Raw genomic sequence first — 24,794 nt, forward strand, 5'->3', positions numbered from 1 at the left:
GGCATCCGGGTCCTGCAGGGAGGGAGGTGGCTTACCGAGTGTCTGCTCAGAGCAGACGCTTGGTAAGCCTGCAGCCCTGCACAGCAGATCACAGATCTGGCAGAGTGCTGTGCACACTGCCAGATCAATGATCTGTGATGTCCCCCCCTGGGACAAAGTAAAAAAGTTAAAAAAAAATTCCCCACATGTGTGTAAAAAAAAAATAAAAAAAATATCCTAAATAAAGAAAAAAAAAAAAAAAATTATTCCCATAAATACATTTCTTTAGCTAAATAAAATAAAAAAAACAATAAAAGTACACATATTTAGTATCGCCGCGTCCGTAACGACCCAACCTATAAAACTGCCCCACTAGTTAACCCCTTCAGTAAACACCGTAAGAAAAAAAAAAAAAAAACGAGGCAAAAAACAACGCTTTATTACCATACTGCCGAACAAAAAGTGGAATAACACGCGATCAAAAAGACTGATATAAATAACCATGGTACCGCTGAAAACGTCATCTTGTCCCGCAAAAAAAGAGCCGCCATACAGCATCATCAGCAAAAAAATAAAAAAGTTATAGTCCTGAGAATAAAGCGATACCAAAATAATTATTTTTTTCTATAAAATAGTTTTTATCGTATAAAAGCGCCAAAACATAAAAAAATGATATAAATGAGATATCGCTGTAATCGTACTGACCCGACGAATAAAACTGCTTTATCAATTTTACCAAACGCGGAACGGTATAAACGCCTCCCCCAAAATAAATTCATGAATAGCTGGTTTTTGATCACTCTGCCTCACAAAAATCGGAATAAAAAGCGATCAAAAAATGTCACGTGTCCGAAAATGTTACCAATAAAAACGTCAACGCGTCCCGCAAAAAAACAAGATCTCACATAACTCTGTGGACTCAAATATGGAAAAATTACAGCTCTCAAAATGTGGTAACGCAAAAAATATTTTTTGCAATGAAAAGCGTCTTTCAGTGTGTGACAGCTGCCAATCATAAAAATCTGCTAAATAACCCGCTATAAAAGTAAATCAAACCCCCCTTCATCACCCCCTTAGTTAGGGAAAAATAAAAAAATTAAAAAATGTATTTATTTCCATTTTCCCATTAGGGTTAGGGTTAGGGCTAGAGTTAGGACTAGAGTTAGGGCTAGGGTTAGGGTTAGGGCAAGGGTTAGGGCTAGGGTTAGGGTTAGGGCTAGGGTTGGGGCTAGGGTTAGGGCTAGAGTTAGGACTAGAGTTAGGGCTAGGGTTAGGGTTAGGGCAAGGGTTAGGACTAGGGTTAGGGCTAGGGTTGGGGCTAGGGTTAGGGTTAGGGCTAGGGTTGGGGATAGGGTTAGGGCTAGGGTTAGGGCTAGGGTTAGGGCTAGTGTTACGGCTAGTGTTAGGGCTAGTGATAGGGCTAGGGTTATTGCTAGGGTTAGGGCTAGGGTTAGGGTTGGGGCTAGGGTTGGAGCTACAGTTAGGGTTGGGGCTAAAGATAGGGTTAGGGTTTGGATTACATTTACGGTTGGGAATAGGGTTGGGTGTGTCTGGGTTAGAGGAGTGGTTAGGGTTACCGTTGGGATTAGGGTTAGGGATGTGTTTGGATTAGGGTTTCAGTTATAATTGGGGGGTTTCCACTGTTTAGGCACATCAGGGGCTCTCCAAACGGGACATGGCATCCGATCTGAATTCCAGCCAATTCTGCGTTGAAAAAGGAAAACAGTGCTCCTTCCCTTCAGAGCTCTCCCGTGTGCCCAAACAGGGGTTTACCCCAACATATGGGGTATCAGCGTACTCAGGACAAATTGGACATCATCTTTTGGGGTCCAATTTCTCCTGCTACCCTTGGGAAAATACAAAACTGGGGGCCAAAAAATAAGTTTTGTGGGAAAAAAAAGATTTTTTATTTTCACGGCTCTGCGTTGTAAACTGTAGTGAAACACTTGGGGGTTCAAAGTTCTCACAACACATCTAGATAAGTTCCTTGGGGGGGTCTAGTTTCCGATATGGGGTCACTTGTGGGGGGTTTGTACTGTTTGGGTACATCAGGGGCTCTGCAAATGCAACATGACGCCTGCAGACCAATCCATTTAAGTCTGCATTCCAAATGGCGCTCCTTCCCTTCCGAGCTCTGTCATGCGCCCAAACAGTGGTTCCCCCCCACATATGGGGTATCAGCGTACTCAGGACAAATTGATCAACAACTTTTGGGGTCCAATTTATCCTGATACCTTTGTGAAAATACAAAACTGGGGGCTAAAAAATCATTTTTGTGAAAAAAAAAAGAATTTTTATTTTCACGGCTCTGCGTTATAAACTGTAGTGAAACACTTGGGGGTTCAAAGTTCTCACAACACATCTAGATAAGTTCCTTGGGGGGTCTAGTTTCCAATATGGGGTCACTTGTGGGGGGTTTGTACTGTTTGGGTACATCAGGGGCTCTGCAAATGCAACGTGACGCCTGCAGACCAATCCATTTAAGTCTGCATTCCAAATGACGCTCCTTCCCTTCCGAGCTCTGTCATGCACCCAAACAGTGGTTCCCCCCCACATATGGGGTATCAACGTACTCAGGACAAATTGGACAACAACTTTTGGAGCCCAATTTATCCTGGTACCCTTGTGAAAATACAAAACTGGGGGCTAAAAAATCATTTTTGTGAAAAAAAAAAAGGAATTTTTATTTTCACGGCTCTGCGTTATAAACTGTAGTGAAACACTTGGGGGTTCAAAGCTATCAAAACACATCTAGATAAGTTCCTTAGGGGGTCTACTTTCCAAAATGGTGTCACTTGTGGGGGTTTTTAATGTTTAGGCACATCAGGGGCTCTCCAAACGCAACATGGCATCCCATCTTAATTCCAGTCAATTTTGCATTGAAAAGTAAAATAGCGCTCCTTCCCTTCCGAGCTCTGCTATGCGCCCAAACAGTGGTTTACCCCCACATATGGGGTATCGTCGTACTCAGGACAAATTGCTCAACAACTTTTGTGGTCTAATTTCTTCTCTTACCCTTGGGGAAATAAAAAAATGGGGGCGAAAAGATCATTTTTGTGAAAAAATATGATTTTTATTTTTACGGCTCTGCATTATAAACTTCTGTGAAGCACTTGTTGGGTCAAAGTGCTCAACACACATCTAGATAAGATCCTTAGGGGGTCTACTTTCCAAAATGGTGTCACTTGTGGGGGGTTTCAATGTTTACGCACATCAGGGGCTCTCCAAATGCAACATGGCGTCCCATCTCAATTCCAGTCAATTTTGCATTGAAAAGTCAAATGGCGCTCCTTTCCTTCCGAGCTCTGCCCTGCGCCCAAACAATGGTTTACACCCACATATGGGGTATCAGCGTACTCAGGACGAATTGTACAACAAATTTTGGGGTCTATTTTCTCCTGTTACCCTTGGTAAAATAAAACAAATTGGAGCTGAAACAAATTTTGAGTGAAAAAAAGTTAAATGTTTAATTTTATTTAAACATTCCAAAAATTCCTGTGAAACACCTGAAGGGTTAATAAACTTCTTGAAAGTGGTTTTGAGTACCTTGAGGGGTGCAGTTTTTAGAATGGTGTCACACTTGGGTATTTTCTATCATATAGACCCCTCAAAATGACTTCAAATGAGATGTGGTCCCTAAAAAAAAATGGTGTTGTAAAAATGAGAAATTGCTGGTCAACTTTTAACCCTTATAACTCCGTCACCCAAAAAAATTTTGGTTCCAAAATTGTGCTGATGTAAAGTAGACATGTGGGAAATGTTACTTATTAAGTATTTTGCATGACATATGTCTGTGATTTAAGGGCATAAAAATTCAAAGTTGGAAAATTGCGAAATTTTCAAAATTTTCGCCAAATATTCGTTTTTTTCACAAATAAACGCAAGTTATATCGAAGAAATTTTACCACTATCATGAAGTACAATATGTCACGAGAAAACAATGTCAGAATCGCCAAGATCCGTTGAAGCGTTCCAGAGTTATAACCTCATAAAGGGACAGTGGTCAGAATTGTAAAAATTGGCCCGGTCATTAACGTGCAAACCACCCTTGGGGGTGAAGGGGTTAATGCAAAGTGGTATGACAGAAATGAAAATGTGTATTTTTACCACCTAAATATCGGTAACTTCAGAACGGATTACAACAGCCGTCAGACTCTAAGGCCGCAATTTGGTCGTGAATTGCCATCGCAAACATCAGGACCACACAATCATGATCTGAGGGCACCAATTGGGATAAAGAGGAACCCCCCACACTCTGTTAACCATTGATAATGATGTAGTCACTATTGACAGCAGCATTTAAGGGGTTAAACAGATTTGGACGGTGCAAACACTGATCGTGGCTGATGCAGCAAGTTGTCAGCTATAGTGTACAGCCGACAGCTGCTGGATTGTCACCTGTATGGGGAGGCTATTCTCTTATATCTCAGGTCAGTTAAAAGACGTATTGGCTGTCATTAAGGGGTTAAACAGCTCTGGTGAAATGAAAGATGCTTAGTGATTGATTGGGGCTAAGTGGAGTGGGCGTGGCTAATGCACACGCCCATGCTTAGTGATTGGTTGGGGCTAAGTGGAGTGGGCTTGGCTGATACACACACACACACACACACACACACACACACACACACACACACCCACCTTTATATATATATATATATATATATATATATATATATATATATATATAGTGGAGGACACTAAACTTCAGGAAGGTGAATTTCCAGTAGCTGATAGGTGAGCTCTGTGCCAGAAACTGGGACAATATTCTTTTGAAAATAAAAATACAAAAAGCAAACGGGACACTTTTATAAGCCTCCCGAATAGGACCTTTGGACCCTATGGGTACAATCTACAAACAGGACACAACCACTATGGCTAAATAGAGCTGTAATGGGCGCAATAAATGACAAAAGGAAAGCTTTTAGAGAACTACAGCAAGTGACAAGGCATTAAATAATTATAGAGAAAAAAATAATGGCAAGACAAGAGGCTCATTGCCAAAGACAGTAACAAGTATTTCAAAGGAAAGCCCATGACAGATGACATGATCAGGGATACCATAAATTCTCAATAAAATGTCACTTGCTTAACTCAACAGTAAGTACTGTGTCGCCTCAAACACAGTAAAGTAGGCCAATCACTGGGCCCAGAATGGCCCACACTCCGAGTACTGCAGGGCTGGAATTAAGTATCGTGATAATGAGACCATTAGTTTTAATATTCAAGGATTCCATAATAACAGGGTCTGTACCACAGGACTGGTGTATAGCAAATGTGGTGTCAATATTAAAAAACAGGGTTAAAATCTGAGCTTGGAAATTATAGGCCGGTAAGTTTAACCTCTACTGTGGGCAAAATCTTTTACATTTTTTTTTAAGAGATGCTGTGCTGGAGTATCTCAATAAGAATAACCTCACGACCCAGCATCAACATGGGTTTATGACGGATCGGTCCTGTCAGAGTAATCTGATCATCTTCTATGGGGAGAAAAGTTCTACACTGCACCGGGCTAACGCCGTGGATGTTTTCCATCTGGACTGTTCAACGGTGTTTCAAACGGTGCCGTACTGAAGGTTGTGACATACAATGAGAGCAATGGGACTGGGAGAAAATTTGTGAACTGGTTAATAACTGGATCAGTGATGGGAACCCAAGTGTAGTTATTAATTGATCCCAGTCTGTTTGAGTCCCAGTTAAGGGGAATCTGTCACTAGGTTTTTGCTATGTAATCTGACAGCAAGCATGATGTAGCGTCATTGACCCCGATTCCAGCAATACATCAGTTAGTGAGCTGCTTGCTGTAGTTATGATTAAAATCACTTTTCTCTGCTGCAGATCTAGCAGTGCCCTGGGTGCTGTGCTTAGTCTAACACCTTTAGTTGGTGGCTTTCTGTGTACAGTGACAGAAAGTTGCTAATCACCGATGGGGTTACACAGAACAGGAGGACTGCATGGTACAAAACAACTACGGTAATCATCTAGTGATAATCTCCTGCTGATAAAACACTGATTTTATTGCAACAACAACACACAACCAAGTAAGTGACACATGAGTTGAATCAGTGTCTCAGCACCTACATCATGCTGCTCTTGGATTACATGGCTAAAAACTGCTGACCTGCTCTCTTTAAACAGTGAGGTACCACAGGGGTTAGTATTGGGTCCTCTTCTTTTTAACATATTGATTATTGACCTTGTAGGGGCAATACAGAGTAGAATTTCAATATTTGAATATGATAATAAACTTTGCAAGGTAATTAACACATAGAAGTATGATTTCATGTTACAGATGGATTTATGTAAGCTGGAGGCCTAGGCTGAGAAATGGAAATTCAAGTTTAATGTAGATGAATGTAAAGTCATGCACTTGGGCTGAGGAAATAATATGTACTAAATTGTAAAACACTGGGGGAAGCTGTCACTGAAAAAGTCTTGGGCTTGTGGGTGGACAGCTGAACTAGAGCAGGTGCAGACAATAGTGGTCGAGGTTTTTAAGGGAAAGGGTGATCTGCAGTACCAAGACAGGTTATTCAATATGAAAAAAACGAAGGCTTAGAGTGATCTTATTACAATGTCAAACATATGAATGAACGGGAGTGGGTGATAATACAGAAGTGGTGACGGGTTTCTATTATACTTTTTCTCTGATTGTTCCTCTCCTGGTTTTGATGTATGAATGCTGAGGTTAAAAACCCTCCAAATACTCAACGTGTGCACGTGGCCTAATGATCGTTTCAAATCTTAGTCTGTAACTACAACAAGGGGCATCCTCTACGTCTAGAAGGTTTAATCCTAATCACAGACGGCGATTCTTTACTGTAAGAGCAGTAAAATAATGGATGTCTCTGCAACGTGATTTTGTAATGGTTGATTCACTACAAAAGTTGAAGCTTGATGCCTTTTTTTTTAATATAACAAAGTTGTACTCAATAGACTCATGAACCTATGAAACTATGACTTAAGCCTTTAATGGCCAGGCCTGGTTAAACTTTACCGAATACCTATTGATTTATAGGAAAGAAAAAATTAAAATCAATAGCAAAGATGAAAATCTTTGTACTATATCTTAACAGACGAAAAGTCCTCTTTCTCCACTTTCTAGCCACTTCTTTCCCTCCCTGGGCCCCTGATCACTCTCTTTGGAAACAGGATGAAATCAGTGTGTACATACATGTAGGGATCTTGATGCCTGCTGCAGCCCATAGTTATCTAGATGAGGGCGCTGCTGCGGGAGGAAGACAGGCTTGTGTCAAGGCATGCAAGTTTTATAGTTGGGTGAATTTCTCATCATTCTATTTTGGGTACATGTGATTTGACTTTTTTAATTAAATGTTTGAGTTTAATTAAGTTTTTTTTTTTTTTTTTGGGGGGGGGGGGGAGTTGTATTTTACAGTGGCACCATTTTAGTGTAAATATATCTTAATGCCTAACTTTTACAGACCATTTGTTGGGAGAAATTCAACAAGAAACAGAACTTCTGCTGTTACAATTATTTTATGTTTTAAATGTTATGCTTATTCATGTACTGCACAAAAAGTGTCATTTTAATCTATGAGTCAGTACAATTATGGGTATAACAAATTTATGTACACCGTGGGCCAATTCATCAATGCTTTTAGTCAAGTAATTGGGCATAAAAACCTTTGAAAAGTTGCACAATTTTGGTATAACTGGAGGCTGCGCGAAAATTATGTGGTGGCGTTCGCTACACCACAAGTGCAGGAGGAACTAGAGTCCTATTTGTGGCGAGGCATACACAGAGGTGCACGTCAATCTTCTGGCGCTTCTGATTCATGAAGAAGTGTACGCAGTGCCAGACTGGGATGCCAAGGGCCCACCAGTGACCAACTCCACTGCCCCACTTTTCAACTACATGCAAATGTGACATTATCCTCAATCACACATTTATATGACAATAGACTGGGTAGATTGTTAGATGCCATCTTTGTCTGCACAAAGTGATTGAAGTATATTGTGCCAAGTACTGCTCATATGCGAGGGTGGTGGCCTACTCTTGCACAGTGGCCCACCGGAGGATTCTCCTGTAGCCATTCCAAGCAGGGCTGTGGAGTCGCTAAGCCAAACTTCTGGCTCCGACCCCTCAATTTCCATGACTCCGACTCCACCAAAATGGACTCCGACTCCATGATTCCGACTGCACAGGCCTGATTCCAAGCCTGGCGTACGCCTCATCATGAATCAGGAGAGTTTGATTTCAGCACTTTCCCTCATTAAGACCGGCATGAGCAACGTCATTATTGATGAATCTGGCCCTGTGTACATTTTTGATGATTCATATTATTGAGCTATCGTACTGTTGGTCAATCCAAAAGTTTAATAAACCTGAAAACTGAATCTTTAAGAAAGTAAAAGTGATGTTTTGTCTTTGTTAGAATATCTTCGTGAGCAGAATTATTGGGAAATTATTAGTGTGCAGAATTATTATGCAACTAAATGAAAAACATAAATTTGCCAACTCAATTATTATTATTTATTATTATAGTGCCATTTATTCCATGGCGCTTTACACGTGAGGAGGGGTATACATAATAAAAACAATTACAGTAATCTGAAACGATACAAGTCACGAGTAGTACAGGAGGAGAGAGGACCCTGCCCGCGAGGGCTCACAATCATTCCATCTGTTAACCCTTTCGCGACATGCGCCGTACATGTACGGCGCATGTCGGGTCCCCTGCTTTGATGTGCGCTCCGGCGGTGAGCGCACATCAAAGTCGCGACATGTCAGCTGTTTTGTACAGCTGACATGTGCGCGCAATAGCGGCGGGTGAAATCGCTATTCACCCGCCGCTATTAACCTGTTAAATGCCGCTGTCAAATGCAGACAGCGGCATTTAACTACCGCATCCGGCCGGGCGGCCGGAAATGACGTCATCGCCGACCCCCGTCACATGATCGGGGGTCGGCGATGCATCAGGAAGGTAACCATAGAGGTCCTTGAGACCTCTATGGTTACTGATGCCGGCCTGCTGTGAGCGCCCCCCTGTGGTCGGCGCTCACAGCACACCTGCATTTCAGCTACATAACAGCGATCTGATGATCGCTGTTATGTAGCAGAGCCGATCGGGCTGTGCCTGCTTCTAGCCTCCCTTGGAGGCTATTGAAGCATGGCAAAAGTGAAAAAAAAAAGTTTTTAAAAATGTGAAAAAAATATTAAAAATATAAAAGTTTAAATCACCCCCCTTTCGCCCCATCCTAAATAAAACAATAAAAAAAAAAAAACCTACACATATTTGGTATCGCCGCGTTCAGAATCGCCCGATCTATCAATTAAAAAAAAGCATTAACCTGATCGCTAAACAGCGTAGCGAGAAAAAAATCCGAAACGCCAGAATTACGTTTTTTTGGTCGCCGCGACATTGCGTTAAAATGCAATAACGGGCGATCAAAAGAACGTATCTGCGCCGAAATGGTATCATTAAAAACATCAGCTCGGCACGCAAAAAATAAGCCCTCACCCGACCCCAGATCACGAAAATTGGAGACGCTACGGGTATCGGAAAATTGCACTTTTTTTTTTTTTTTTTTTTTTTTTAAAGCAAAGTTTGGAATTTTTTTTCACCACTTGGATAAAAAATAACCTAGACATGTTAGGTGTCTATGAACTCGTAATGACCTGGAGAATCATAATGGCAGGTCAGTTTTAGCATTTAGTGAACCTAGCAAAAAAGCCAAACAAAAAACAAGTGTGGGGTTGCACTTTTTTTGCAATTTCACCGCACTTGGAATTTGTTTCCCATTTTCTAGTACATGACATGGTAAAACCAATGATGTCGTTCAAAAGTACAACTCATCCCACAAAAAATAAGCCCTCACATGGCCATATTGACGGAGAAATAAAAAAGTTATGGCTCTGGGAAGGAGGGGAGCGAAAAACGAAAACACAAAAACGAAAAAGGGCCGCGACTTGAAGGGGTTAAAGTGAGACCAATAACCAAACCACTCATAAGTACAAAAATACATTTCCCCAAAAAATATCTGTGACCAATATAGCCATCCTTCTTTTCAGTAAGTGTTACACTATAAGGCTTCCCTCCATGGAGTTTGAAAGGTTCTTATTCTGTTGATAATCAACAGGTCAGGTGAGGAGAGGGCCATGTCATTATTATTTAATCTTTAGAGGGGTATTCTCATGTCTAAGATCCTATACCAATATGTAATAGGTGTAATAATAATATTAGAAAATACCTCCTATTAGAAACGTATAGTTTTTGTGGTTTGCTATATCTCTTTCCTCATGTGCAGGCATTGTAGGACCATAAAATTAAATAAATTCTGTAAAAAGCAAATCAAGGCAGCAAAGATTGAGACAGAGAGACTCATTGCTAGAGAGAGCAAAAATAACCCCAAAATATTCTTTAACTACATAAATAGTAAGAAACTAAAAAATGATAGTGTTGGCCCCCTTAAAAATAGTCTGGGTGAAATGGTGGATGAGGATGAGGAAAAAGCCAATATGCTAAATGACTTTTTTTCATCAGTATTTACACAAGAAAATCCCATGGCAGCCAATATGACTAGTGATAATAATTCCCAATTTAATGTTACCTGCTTAACCCAGCAGGAAGTACGGCGGCATCTAAAAATCACTAAAATTGACAAATCTCCGGGCCCGGATGGGATACACCCCCGAGTACTGCAGGAACTAAGTACAGTCATTGATAGACCATTATTCTTAATCTTTAAAGAGTCCATAATAACAGGGTCTGTACCACAGGACTGGCGTATAGCAAATGTGGTGCCAATATTCAAAAAGGGGACAAAAACTGAACTCGGAAATTATAGGCCAGTAAGCTTAACCTCTACTGTGGGTAAAATCCTGGAGGGCATTCTAAGGGATGCTATGCTGGAGTATCTGAAGAGGAATAACCTTATGACCCAGTATCAGCACGGGTTTACTAGGGACCGTTCATGTCAGACTAATTTGATCAGCTTCTATGAAGAGGTAAGTTCCGGACTGGACCAAGGGAACCCAGTGGACGTAGTGTATATGGACTTTTCAAAAGCTTTTGATACGGTGCCACACAAAAGGTTGATACATAAAATGAGACTAATGGGGATAGGGGAAAATATGTGCAAGTGGGTTGAGAGTTGGCTCAGGGATAGGAAACAAAGGGTGGTTATTAATGGAGCACACTCGGACTGGGTCACGGTTAGTAGTGGGGTACCACAGGGGTCAGTATTGGGCCCTCTTATTTTTAACATATTTATTAATGACCTTGTAGGGGGCATTCAGAGTAGAATTTCAATATTTGCAGATGACACTAAACTCTGCAGGATAATCAGTACAGGGGAGGACAATTTTATATTACAGGCTGATTTATGTAAGCTAGAAGCTTGGGCTGATAAATGGCAAATGCGCTTTAATGGGGATAAATGTAAGGTTATGCACTTGGGTGGAAGTAATAAGATGTATAACTATGTGCTTAATTCTAAAACTCTGGGCAAAACCATCAATGAAAAAGACCTGGGTGTATGGGTGGATGACAAACTCATATTCAGAGGCCAGTGTCAGGCAGCTGCTACAAAGGCAAATAAAATAATGGGATGCATTAAAAGAGGCATAGATGCTCATGAGGAGAACATAATTTTACCTCTATACAAGTCACTAGTTCGACCACACTTAGAATACTGTGCACAGTTCTGGTCTCCGGTGTATAAGAAAGACATAGCTGAACTGGAGCGGGTGCAGAGAAGAGCGACCAAGGTTATTAGAGGACTGGGGGGTCTGCAATACCAAGATAGGTTATTACACTTGGGGCTATTTAGTTTGGAAAAACGAAGACTAAGGGGTGATCTTATGTTAATGTATAAATATATGAGGGGACAGTACAAAGACCTTTCTGATGATCTTTTTAATCATAGACCGGTGACAGGGACAAGGGGGCATCCTCTACGTCTGGAGGAAAAAAGTTTTAAGCATAATAACAGACGCGGATTCTTTACTGTAAGAGCAGTGAGACTATGGAACTCTCTGCCGTATGATGTTGTAATGAGTGATTCATTACTTAAATTTAAGAGGGGACTGGATGCCTTTCTGGAAAAGTATAATATTACAGGGTATATATATTAGATTCCTTGATAAGGCGTTGATCCAGGGAACTAGTCTGATTGCCGTATGTGGGGTCGGGAAGGAATTTTTTTCCCCATGATGGAGCTTACTCTTACCACATGGGGTTTTTTTGCCTTCCCCTGGATCAACATGATAGGGCATGTTAGGTTAGGCTATGGGTTGAACTAGATGGACTTAGGCCATGTGCACACGTTCAGGATTTTTAGCGTTTTTTTCGCGTTTTTTCGCTATAAAAACGTGATAAAAACGCGAAAAAAACGCTAACATATGCCTCCTATTATTTACAAGGTATTCCGCATTTTTTGTGCAAATGTTGCGATTTTTTCCGCGAAAAAATCGCATAGCGGAAAAAAAAGCAACATGTTCATTAAAAATGCGGAATTGCAGGGATTCCGCACACCTAGGAGTCCATTGATCTGCTTACTTCCCGCACGGGGCTGTGCACACCATGCGGGAAGTAAGCAGATTATGTGCGGTTGGTACCCAGGGTGGAGGAGAGGAGACTCTCCTCCACGCACTGGGCACCATATAAGTGGTCAAAAAATAAGAAATAAAATAAAAAACAGTCCTATACTCACCCTCGATGTCTTCCCGCCTCCACTGCATGCTGCCGTTCGGTTCCTGTAGCTGATGTGCGGCGAAGGACCTTGCCGATGACGTCACTGTCCTGTGATTGGTCGTGAGCGGTCATGTGACCGCTCACGTGACCGTGACGTCACGGAAGGCCCTGTGCGCACAGACCAGCTATAGGAAGAGGAGCCGGACGCCGCTGATGAGATGTCTGGGTGAGTATAAGCATTTTTTTATTTTTTTTATTATTTTTAAACATTCTATCTTTTACTATAGATGCGGCATAAGCTGCATCTATAGTAAAAAGTTGGTCATGCTGATGTCAGCAGTTACTGCCCAGATTTTCCAGCTAACAGTAAAGCTGGTAAGTCTCACTATAGCTGCTTGAGGTCTAAAACGGAAAATGCTCCCCCTAGTGGTCAATATGTATATTTGTAAGAAAATATATTATAATTTTCATATAGAAATGTTTGCAAACAGTGCAAACATTGCATTAATACATTTTATTTACTATTTTAAGCTTAATTTCACAAAAAAACAAACTACAAGAAAACTGGTGGCACCTTCCCTTTAACTAGTTGCTAGTGGTCTTAACCATCGATACCTAAGGTCCTACAATGCCTGCACATGAGGAAAGAGATATAGCGAATCAGAAAAACTATACTATATTTCTAATTGTAAGTATTTGTTAATATTATTCTTATTACAACTACTGCATATTGGGATAGGATCTTGGAGATGGGAATGCCCCTTTAAGGCCTTTATTGACTAGCCCAGCAGAGGAGTTTATTTTTTAAAGATGCAGACTTTTTCCCGTACCACTGTTTGGAAAAAGTGTCTTCTAAAAACTAAAAATAGGTTACAAGTTTATTTTGAGTCCATCTTTAACCTGAAAAGGGCCAACTAGCTCACCCATGGCAGTACCCCACCTCCACCTTGCTGGCGCCTGAGTCAAATTGGAGGTTTGTGCCCATTCCTGATCCAGCCACGGGCCCCTTCATCTGGTTTATCAAGAGTCATTCACTTCTCATCAGTCCATAAAACCTTTGAAAAATTTGTCTTCAGATATTTCTTAGCCCAGTCTTGATATTGCAGTCTCCCTCATCTCGGCCATGTCTCTGAGCACTGAACACCTTGTAATTCTGCGCACTCCGGGGAGTCTGCCGTTCTGGAATATGACAGCACTGGAGGATAATGGCTTCCAGGCTGCTTCAGGTTTGATTCTTCTCAAACCTTTGGCAGGTAATGTGCGTCTTTTTTTCTCAACATGGCTTTTGCAACCCTTATAATTATTTTCAACATAACGTTTGATGGCTGTGTGATGACACCCCAATATCTCAGAAATTTCAGGAGTGCTGTGTCCCTCTGTAAGACTTTGTGACTTTTCATAGTCAGATAAATCTCTTTTTTTGGCCCATTTTGCTTGAGGAAAACAAGCTGCCTAATAATTCTGCACACCGTGATAAAGGGTGTTGCATCCTCATTACATATACACGTCACCTGATCTGCTTCATCCAATAAGCATTCACATTTATGCAGCGCGAAGTTGGAAAATCTGCATAAAAATGATATGGTGAAAGTACTCCCATAATAATTAGGCACAGCGTATTTCTATTTATCTTTGATTACTTTTATCCAATAAAGGCTAGGGCTACACAGGAGCATGTCGCGCAACAACAGTGCAGTGACAAGTCGCGCAACTCAAAATGCGAGTGTTTTAAAGCTCTGATTTTGCTGTTAATAAAGCAGCTAAGCTGCAGACAAGTCGCATGCAAATCCCATGTCGTATATGACTTGCAATAAAGTCTATGAAATTGTGTCACATGCAACAAGCGACAAAATATCCATCACATTTGGAAATATATGCAGCTCGGTGTCGCAGTTTCAGTATGTCGCACATACAGCACGATGATATAGGAAATATTTACAGCCAGTGTTGCAATTTCACTGTCGCCCGTTCTGGAGTTTGTCTTTCTTCTTTAGGACAAAAAAAATCCGCTCTCCAGCCTTGCTAAACCAAGACTGCCTCTGGAGCCCAGATATTTAAGCCCCGGATCATGTGACTCCTCCCCCATGTGACTGAACACACGACTGACATCACACAGGGCCTGTAAGCAGTGGTCCTGGGTCTGCAGGTGGAGATAAGGTGAACACCCTCCCACCCACTCTATGGATGTTCACATTAATAACAGCCCATTTATGCAACGTAGCTTAATCCTCACAGTACGTAGTGTGCTGGAGGAAAATACTCTGGGTTTCACATCAGTGACGCCATTAAGCACAATTACACATATCTCCCCTCCAGTATTTTACCAGTGACTTTGTCACACTATATTTCTCTGCCGGATCTGTGCATCATGAATTGTGGTATCTGTTATAAGGGCCCCATGAGACTCCTTCTGCCCAAGGCCCATGAAAACCTGGAGTCGGCCCTGGATGCAGTGTTCATCTAGATCAGTGTTTCCCAAACTCCAGTCCTCACGGACACCACGGGTCATGTTTTCAGGATTTCCATAGTGTTGCACAGGTGAGACAATTCGTGATGCCTTGATGATACTTCCACTACTTGAGCAATACTAAGGAAATCCTGAAAACATGACCCGTGGGGTCCGTGAGGACTGGAGTTTGGGAACACTGATCTAGACACACCATTTTGCGATTGCCGGTAAGTCCATAAGAGTGACTGAAATGTCCTGTACTGGGTCAACTCAGAATTCACCTCCCCAGGCATGTGGTCTGTGCCAAACCTAATTGACTGTACATTTTATAAATACCGTAATACATGCAAGGCCCTGAACTTGAGAACGACCTTCTATTCTTGATGCAATAACACTGTGTCTATTCATTTTGAAATTATTTAGAATAACCTGCATGTTATTTTGTGTTACACTTCTAGTTATTGTTCAAGGCAGAAGAAGTCTTTTAAATTGTTTAACAGTTAATATTTATGGGTTTTCTCTCTCCAGGTCAGCTAAACTTATCAAGAGCATCTGTGTTAATAATCGGATGTGGAGGCTTGGGATGTCCATTAGCTCAATATTTGGCTGCAGCTGGAATAGGTGATGATGTCTGACTTTTTTTTTTTACTTTGTTTTTATTTTCTGTATTTGTTGTGGCACATTTACTCTAGTCATATGCAAGTAATTTTACCACACTTTGAACATATGGCCAGTGTTTCTTTTCTTGTGGTCAAAGATGAGCTATCTCTGCACACGCTGGTTTACCATTTACACTGCGGGGGGCACGATGCCTGAGAAGTGCAGAGATGAGTGTCTGGGGACAGAAGCCCGAGATGAAACCTCAATACAGAAACACCTATTTATAATAAGGCCATTGTGACAAACATCATTAGGAGGCTGATAAGGCACCCCAAACACTTTATGGGGGCATAGTCTGCTGCCAGGTTCCCTTTAACATCACTCAGGACGACAGTGTACAGCAGTGGGTTACAGAGGAATGGCCGAATTAGTCCATAAGCGATTAAATAAAGTATACAAAGAGGTTTATTATTTGTATCTCTTATATGTTGTAGCCATTAGTCAGATGTAGTCCGATATACTATTCCTCTGAAAGTTCACTGCAAAGCTAATGGCTGTACCTGTACCCCAGCCTAAACTACCAGCCCTGTATTGAGGGAAAATATTTCAATAAACTTGGAGGTCCCCTTTAAGGCAAACAAGAAAAATAGGTCTGTATTGTTATACAGAATATAGTTAATATATATTATATTACAAATAGTTTGTAGTTCAAAAATAGGCTAAAGTTTTAAAGTGTCTCTTTGTGTACACAGGACGACTGGGATTGCTGGATTATGATGTAGTAGAAACAAGCAATCTTCATAGACAAGTTTTACATGGAGAAAAAAGAAAAGGCATGTCAAAATCTGCATCTGTGGTGAAAACGCTAAGGAAGTATGTCGTTCTTTAATCGGTTGTCATTTTTACATTATTTGTCCTATTAACACCATGAGAGCGATGTGTCAAAGCTAAAGGAACCCTTGAGATGTTGAGATGTTGTCCTCATCAACTAATCATGTTATTTCATTTTTTGTTGTTGTTTAAAGGCCTTTGAAAACTGAGAACTGGAATCTGATTGGTTACTATGGGAAAGTGCACTCTTTTATTGCACTCATCTTGATAAATCTCCCACATTATCTTTTGTTTGATCATTTTATAATTTGATGATGTTTATTATTAGTTGGGGTTATTTGCATTGGTCTATTTATGACCCTGTCTTCAACTCACAGGATTTGTCCATGTCAATAGAGTATGAAAAATTAAAATGAACCTGTCAGCAGGATTTTGCTCAGTAAGCTACAGACACTGTCAGGTTGGCGCCATTATACTGATTTAAATGATACTTGGGGTGAAGAAATCTGTCTCGTGGTTCTTGTGTAACCAGTGTTAGAAGTTTTCAGTTAGATGCCCGTGCTCCTGGGCAGGACTGTAGTCAGAGTCTTATCTTGTTCCTCTAAGCCAAAGAAACCAAGAAGAGACCTGACCACAGGCCGCCCCAATGCACAAACATGTTCCTCATCATAGTGACAGACAGAGAGAAAAGTACTGATAGGTGAATAAAATAGCATTAATTATTATTAAGAAAAAAAAGTGCAGTTCCTCCATTTTTTTGTTATGCCATTCATTGTGCATTACTAATCACCTGGAAACCTGAATGTCCAAATTTGTGGGGTTACCGCAATATCAAACTTGCTTCCACTTTTTTTTCTGTTTAACCCCTTCCTGACATCAGACGTACTATCCCGTCGAGGTGGGGTGGGCCCCCATGACCGCCGACGGGATAGTACGTCATACGCGATCGGCCGCGCTCACGGGGGGAGCGCGGCCGATCGCGGCCGGGTGTCGGCTGCATATCGCAGCTGACATCCGGCACTATGTGCCAGGAGCGGTCACGGACCGCCCCCGGCACATTAACCCCCGGCACACCGCGATCAAACATGATCGCGGTGTACCGGCGGTACAGGGAAGCATCGCGCAGGGAGGGGGCTCCCTGCGGGCTTCCCTGAGACGATCGGTACAAGGTGATGTACTCACCTCGTACCGAACGTCTTCTCCCTGCAGGCCCCGGATCCAAAATGGCCGAGGGGCTGTATCCGGGTCCTGCAGGGAGCACTTCCGGGTCGGAGCAGGCTGCAGATGAAAGCTGCAGCCTGCTCCGATGAAAGTATGATCGCAGATATGATAGAGTGCTGTGCACACTATCAGATCTGCGATCTGTGATGTCCCCCCCTGGGACAAAGTAAAAAAGTAAAAAAAAAAAATTTCCACATGTGTAAAAAAAAAAAAAAAAAAATTCCTAAATAAATAATAATAAAAAAAAAAATATTATTCCCATAAATACATTTCTTTATCTAAAAAAAACAAACAAAAACAATAAAAGTACACATATTTAGTATCGCCGCGTCCGTAACGACCCAACCTATAAAACTGGCCCACTAGTTAACCCCTTCAGTAAACACCGTAAGAAAAAAAAAAAAAAACGAGGCAAAAAACAACGCTTTATTACCATACCGCCGAACAAAAAGTGGAATAACACGCGATCAAAAAGACGGATATAAATAACCATGTTACCGCTGAAAACGTCATCTTGTCCCGCAAAAAACGAGCCGCCATACAGCATCATCAGCAAAAAAATAAAAAAGTTATAGTCCTCAGAATAAAGCGATACCAAAATAATTATTTTTTCTATAAAATAGTTTTTATCGTATAAAAGCGTCAAAACATAAAAAAATGATATAAATGAGGTATCGCTGTAATCGTACTGACCCGAAGAATAAAACTGCTTTATCAATTTTACCAAGCGCAGAACGGTATAAACGCCTCTCCCAAAAGAAATTCATGAATAGCTGGTTTTTGGTTATTCTGCCTCACAAAAATCGGAATAAAAAGTGATAAAAAATGGTCACGTGTCCAAAAATGTTACCAATAAAAACGTCAACTCGTCCCGCAAAAAACAACAAGACCTCACATGACTCTGTGGACCAAAATGTGGAAAAATTATAGGTCTCAAAATGTGGAGACGCAAAAACTTTTTTGCTATAAAAAGCGTCTTTTAGTCTGGTTTCACACTTGCGTTTTTATCTGCATGCGTTTTTTAAAAAAACCACATGTGTGAAAAAATGCATGTAAACGCGGTAAAACGCATGCGTTTTTATAGAAAAACACAAGAAAACAAGAAAAAAACAAAAAACCCTAACCCTACCCCTAACCCTACCCCTAACCTGAAATACGTGGCACTGAAATACGTGGCACTGAAATATACGTTTATATACGTATATACGTATATAAGTGCCACGATATTTCAGTGGCCACGTATATAAGTGCCACGTAGTTAAGTGCCACGTAGTTAAGTGCCACGTAGTTAAGTGCCACGTAGTTAAGTGCCACGTATTTAAGTGCCACGTATTTAAGTGCCACGTATTTAAGTGCCACGTATTTAAGTGCCACGTATTTAAGTGCCACTTATTTAAGTGCCACGTATTTAAGTGCCACGTATTTCAGTGCCACGTATTTCAGTGCCACGTACTTACGTGCCACGTATTTTTCAGTGCCTGAAATACGTGGCACTGAAATACGGGGCACTGAAATATCGTGGCACTGAAATATCGTGGCACTGAAATATCGTGGCACTGAAGTATTTACGTGCCACGTATTTTTCAGTGCCTGAAATACGTGGCACTGAAATACGTGGCACTGAAATACGTGGCACTGAAATACGTGGCACTGAAATACGTGGCACTTAAATACGTGGCACTTAAATACGTGGCACTTATATACGTGGCACTTATATACGTGGCACTTATATACGTGGCACTTATATACGTGGCACTTATATACGTGGCACTTATATACGTGGCACTTATGACTGTCAGAAAATGTTCAGTAAACGGTTAGGGGTGAGGTTAGGGGTAGGGTTTCAGGTAGAATTGGGGAGTTTCCACTGTTCAGGCACATCAGGGGCTCTCCAAATGCGACATGGCGTCCAATCTCAATTCCAGCCAATTCTGCGTTGAAAAAGTAAAACAGTGCTCCTTCCCTTCCGAGCTCTCCCGTGCATCCAAAAAGGGGTTTACCCCAACATATGGGGTATCAGCGTACTAGGGACAAATTGAACAACAACTTCTGGGGTCCAAGTTCTCTTGTTATCCTTGGGAAAATAAAAATTTGGGGGGCTAAAAATCATTTTTGTGGGAAAAAAAATATGTTTTATTTTCACGGCTCTGCGTTGTAAACTGTAGTGAAACACTTGGGGGTTCAAAGTTCTCACAACACATCTAGATAAGTTCCTTGGGAGGTCTAGTTTCCAATATGGGGTCACTTGTGGGGGGTTTGTACTATTTGGGTACATCAGGGGCTCTGCAAATGCAACGTGACGCCTGCAGACCAATCCATTTAAGTCTGCATTCCAAATGGCGCTCCTTCCCTTCCGAGCTCTGTCATGCGCCCAAACAGTGGTTCCCCCCCACATAGGGGGTATCAGCGTACTCAGGACAAATTGGACAACAACTTTTAGGGTGCAATTTATCCTGATACCCTTGTGAAAATACAAAACTGGGGGCTAAAAAATCATTTTTGTGAAAAAAAAAAATAATTTTTATTTTCACGGCTCTGCGTTATAAACTGTAGTGAAACACTTGGGGGTTCAAAGTTCTCACAACACATCTAGATAAGTTCCTTGGGGGGTCTAGTTTCCAATATGGGGTCACTTGTGGGGGGTTTGTACTGTTTGGGTACATCAGGGGCTCTGCAAATGCAACGTGACGCCTGCAGACCAATCCATTTAAGTCTGCATTCCAAATGGCGCTCCTTCCCTTCCGAGCTCTGTCATGCGCCCAAACAGTGGTTCCCCCCCACATAGGGGGTATCAGCGTACTCAGGACAAATTGGACAACAACTTTTAGGGTCCAATTTATCCTGATACCCTTGTGAAAATACAAAACTGGGGGCTAAAAAATCATTTTTGTGAAAAAAAAAAATAATTTTTATTTTCACGGCTCTGCGTTATAAACTGTAGTGAAACACTTGGGGGTTCAAAGTTCTCACAACACATCTAGATAAGTTCCTTGGGGGGTCTAGTTTCCAATATGGGGTCACTTGTGGGGGGTTTGTACTGTTTGGGTACATCAGGGGCTCTGCAAATGCAACGTGACGCCTGCAGACCAATCCATTTAAGTCTGCATTCCAAATGGCGCTCCTTCCCTTCCGAGCTCTGTCATGCGCCCAAACAGTGGTTCCCCCCCACATAGGGGGTATCAGCGTACTCAGGACAAATTGGACAACAACTTTTAGGGTCCAATTTATCCTGATACCCTTGTGAAAATACAAAACTGGGGGCTAAATATCATTTTTGTGAAAAAAAAAAATAATTTTTATTTTCACGGCTCTGCGTTATAAACTGTAGTGAAACACTTGGGGGTTCAAAGCTCTCAAAACACATCTAGATAAGTTCCTTAGGGGGTCTACTTTCCAAAATGGTGTCACTTGTGGGGGGGTTTAATGTTTAGGCACATCAGGGGCTCTCCAAACGCAACATGGCATCCCATCTTAATTCCAGTCAATTTTGCATTGAAAAGTAAAATAGCGCTTCTTCCCTTCTGAGCTCTGCTATGCGCCCAAACAATGGTTTACACCCACATATGGGGTATCGTCGTACTCAGGACAAATTGCACAACAACTTTTGTGGTCTAATTTCTTCTCTTACCCTTGGGGAAATAAAAAAATGGGGGTGAAAAGATCATTTTTGTGAAAAAATATGATTTTTTATTTTTACGGCTCTGCATTATAAACTTCTGTGAAGCACTTGTTGGGTCAAAGTGCTCAACACACATCTAGATAAGTTCCTTAAGGGGTCTACTTTCCAAAATGGTGTCACTCGTGGGGGGTTTCAATGTTTAGGCACATTAGGGGCTCTCCAAACGCAACATGGCGTCCCATCTCAATTCCAGTCAATTTTGCATTGAAAAGTCAAATGGCGCTCCTTCCCTTCTGAGCTCTGCCCTGCGCCCAAACAATGGTTTACACCCACATATGGGGTATCAGTGTACTCAGGACAAATTGCACAACAATTTTTGGGGTCCAATTTCTTCTCTTACCCTTGGGAAAATAAAAAATTGGGGGTGAAAAGATCATTTTTGTGAAAAAATATGATTTTTTATTTTTACGGCTCTGCATTATAAACTTCTGTAAAGCACTTGTTGGGTCAAAGTGCTCACCACACATCTAGATAAGTTCCTTAGGGGGTCTACTTTCCAAAATGGTGTCACTTGTTAGGGGTTTCAATGTTTAGGCACATCAAGGGCTCTCTAAATGCAACATGGCGTCCCATCTCAATTCCAGTCAATTTTGCATTGAAAAGTCAAATGGCGCTCCTTCCCTTCCGAGCTCTGCCCTGCGCCCAAACAATGGTTTACACCCACATATGGGGTATCAGCGTACTCAGGACAAATTGCACAACAATTTTTGGGGTCCAATTTCTTCTCTCACCCTTGGGAAAATAAAAAATTGGGGGTGAAAAGATCATTTTTGTGAAAAAATATGATTTTTTATTTTTACGGCTCTGCATTATAAACTTCTGTAAAGCACTTGTTGGGTCAAAGTGCTCACCACACATCTAGATAAGTTCCTTAGGGGGTCTACTTTCCAAAATGGTGTCACTTGTTAGGGGTTTCAATGTTTAGGCACATCAGGGGCTCTCCAAATGCAACATGGCGTCCCATCTCAATTCCAGTCAATTTTGCATTGAAAAGTCAAATGGCGCTCCTTTGCTTCCAAGCTCTGCCATGCGCCCAAACTGTGGTTTACCCCCACATATGGGGTATCAGCGTACTCAGGACAAATTGTACAACAACTTTTGGGGTCTATTTTCTCCTGTTACCCTTGGTAAAATAAAACAAATTGGAGCTGAAATAAATTTTGTGTGAAAAAAAGTTAAATGTTCATTTTTATTTAAACATTCCAAAAATTCCTGTGAAACACCTGAAGGGTTAATAAACTTCTTGAAAGTGGTTTTGAGTACCTTGAGGGGTGCAGTTTTTAGAATGGTGTCACACTTGGGTATTTTCTATCATATAGACCCGTCAAAATGACTTCAAATGAGATGTGGTCCCTAAAAAAAAATGGTGTTGTAAAAATGAGAAATTGCTGGTCAACTTTTAACCCTTATAACTCCGTCACAAAAAAAAATTTTGGTTCCAAAATTGTGCTGATGTAAAGTAGACATGTGGGAAATGTTATTTATTAAGTATTTTGTGTGACATATGTCTGTGATTTAAGGGCATAAAAATTCAAAGTTGGAAAATTGCGAAATTTTCAAAATTTTCGCCAAATATTCGTTTTTTTCACAAATAAACGCAAGTTATATCGAAGAAATTTTACCACTAACATGAAGTACAATATGTCACGAGAAAACAATGTCAGAATCGCCAAGATCCGTCAAAGTGTTCCAGAGTTATAACCTCATAAAGGGACAGTGGTCAGAATTGTAAAAATTGGCCCGGTCATTAACGTGCAAACCACCCTTGGGGGTGAAGGGGTTAAATAATGAAAAAAATCAAAATTTTGTAAAATAATAAAAAAATGTTTTCCATTGTGTTGCCATTTCCCAAGACCCGTAACCTTTTTTATATTTTTGTGTTGATGGAGCTGAGTGAGGGATTATGAGTTTACCGTAAAATCCTGTATTTCTGGCATTTAGTTTTTTTCTTTTATACAGCGTTTACTAATAGGATTTATTTTATATTTTGATATATCAGCCTTTCACATACAGAGCGATACCAAATATTTAAATTTTTCTTTTGCTATTAATGGTAAAATATGTGGGAAGGGTTTGTTTTGAATTTTTATATTTAATTTTTTTTTCATTTTTAAAGCATTATCCATGTTAAACTAAAGGTGCTGTCATGCTGATTTAATAGATATCTTCATGTAGCCTGATTTTTGTTAAAGCGAACATGTCAGCAGGATTTTGCTCCTTAAACTACAGATGCTACAGCTCAGGCGCCACCGCTGCAGCCATTTTGCTGATGTAATTATTTTTTCTAACCCCACAATAGTATATGCATTCTGTAAAATATGGGAAGGTCAGTGAAAGATCAGTGACCTGTCATAAGCCTACAGGCCCGCCTGGAGCACGAGAATCTCATTAACTGACATCTTCAAATAAAGATTAGACAACAACCACAAGATGGATTTCATCAACCCAGGTATCATTTTATTCAGTATAATGGCACCAACCTGACACTGTCTGTAGGTTACTGTGCACAATCCTGCTGACAGGTTCCCTTTAAATCATCATTAGAAGTTGCAGATTCCTAGACTCTTCATGTATGGGGGCAAGACTGTGGATAGGGTCTTCAGCTGTGCCACAGCCCCTCCACTGGTGTATTTATCTTCTTTCTCATATAATTTTCACACTGGCGCCGACCTAGCTGTGGGCAACGCTGCCGCAGATTGATCCGGTGGTGGGCTTGGCTTAAGGAAAATGGCACAGGTGGTGGCGCATGTGCAGACTTAGATCTCATTGTGCGTGTGAGCCACCACAGGCACCTTCTTACTGAAAACTGCTGAAGGTCGATCTGTGCATGTGCCGCCACCGGCATCACTTTCCTGAAGCCAGCCACAAGATCAATCTGCGTGAACGTCACCCACAGCTAGGACAGCGCGAGAGCAATAGTTAAATGAGGAAGAAGATAAAGACACCAGAGTCAGCGTAGGGGCTGTAGCAGAGGTGAAGACCCTACACACAGTTCCACCCTTATGCCCGAAGAGCTTGGGAATCTGAAACTTAGGCTGGGGTGACACTTGGATGTGCAATGCGAGAAACTCGCGCATCAATACCCGGCACTGCCACCGTTACTCGGGACCAGACCGTTCAGTTGCATGTATTTCTATGCATCCGCACGCTCCGGTCCCAAGTGCCGGCGGCAGTGCCGGGTATTGATGCGAGAGACTCGTGCGAGTTTCTCGCATTGCACACGCAATGTGTGCTTTGCAGCTGTCACACTCGGGTCAAGAGCGCCGACGGCCAGTCCGACCATGCGATTGTCGTCCGTGATACACGGCCTACTGACTGCGTCCTCACGTTTATGGTAGCTGCATTATCAGCTGAAATGTATATTGCTGTGTTTGCTGAACGA

At 41.4% G+C, this 24,794-nt stretch overlaps 1 protein-coding gene and 1 long non-coding RNA gene across 2 annotated transcripts in view; one reads left to right on the forward strand and one right to left on the reverse strand.

The window, feature by feature from the left end:
* MOCS3 (molybdenum cofactor synthesis 3) overlaps positions 1-24,794 on the forward strand; it is a 96,832-nt gene that overhangs the window by 18,159 nt on the left and 53,879 nt on the right. Inside the window, exons 3-4 of the mRNA XM_077289127.1 lie at positions 15,610-15,702; positions 16,434-16,554. Of these exons, the coding sequence (XP_077145242.1) occupies positions 15,610-15,702; positions 16,434-16,554 (214 nt within the window). The remainder of the gene's footprint in view (positions 1-15,609; positions 15,703-16,433; positions 16,555-24,794) is intronic.
* Positions 1-24,794, reverse strand: part of LOC143807508 (uncharacterized) — a 165,761-nt gene that overhangs the window by 12,962 nt on the left and 128,005 nt on the right. The gene's annotated exons all lie outside the window — the stretch shown is intronic.

The sequence above is a fragment of the Ranitomeya variabilis genome, chromosome 2 (genome assembly GCF_051348905.1).
Source record: "Ranitomeya variabilis isolate aRanVar5 chromosome 2, aRanVar5.hap1, whole genome shotgun sequence".
NCBI classification, from domain to species: domain Eukaryota; kingdom Metazoa; phylum Chordata; class Amphibia; order Anura; family Dendrobatidae; genus Ranitomeya; species Ranitomeya variabilis.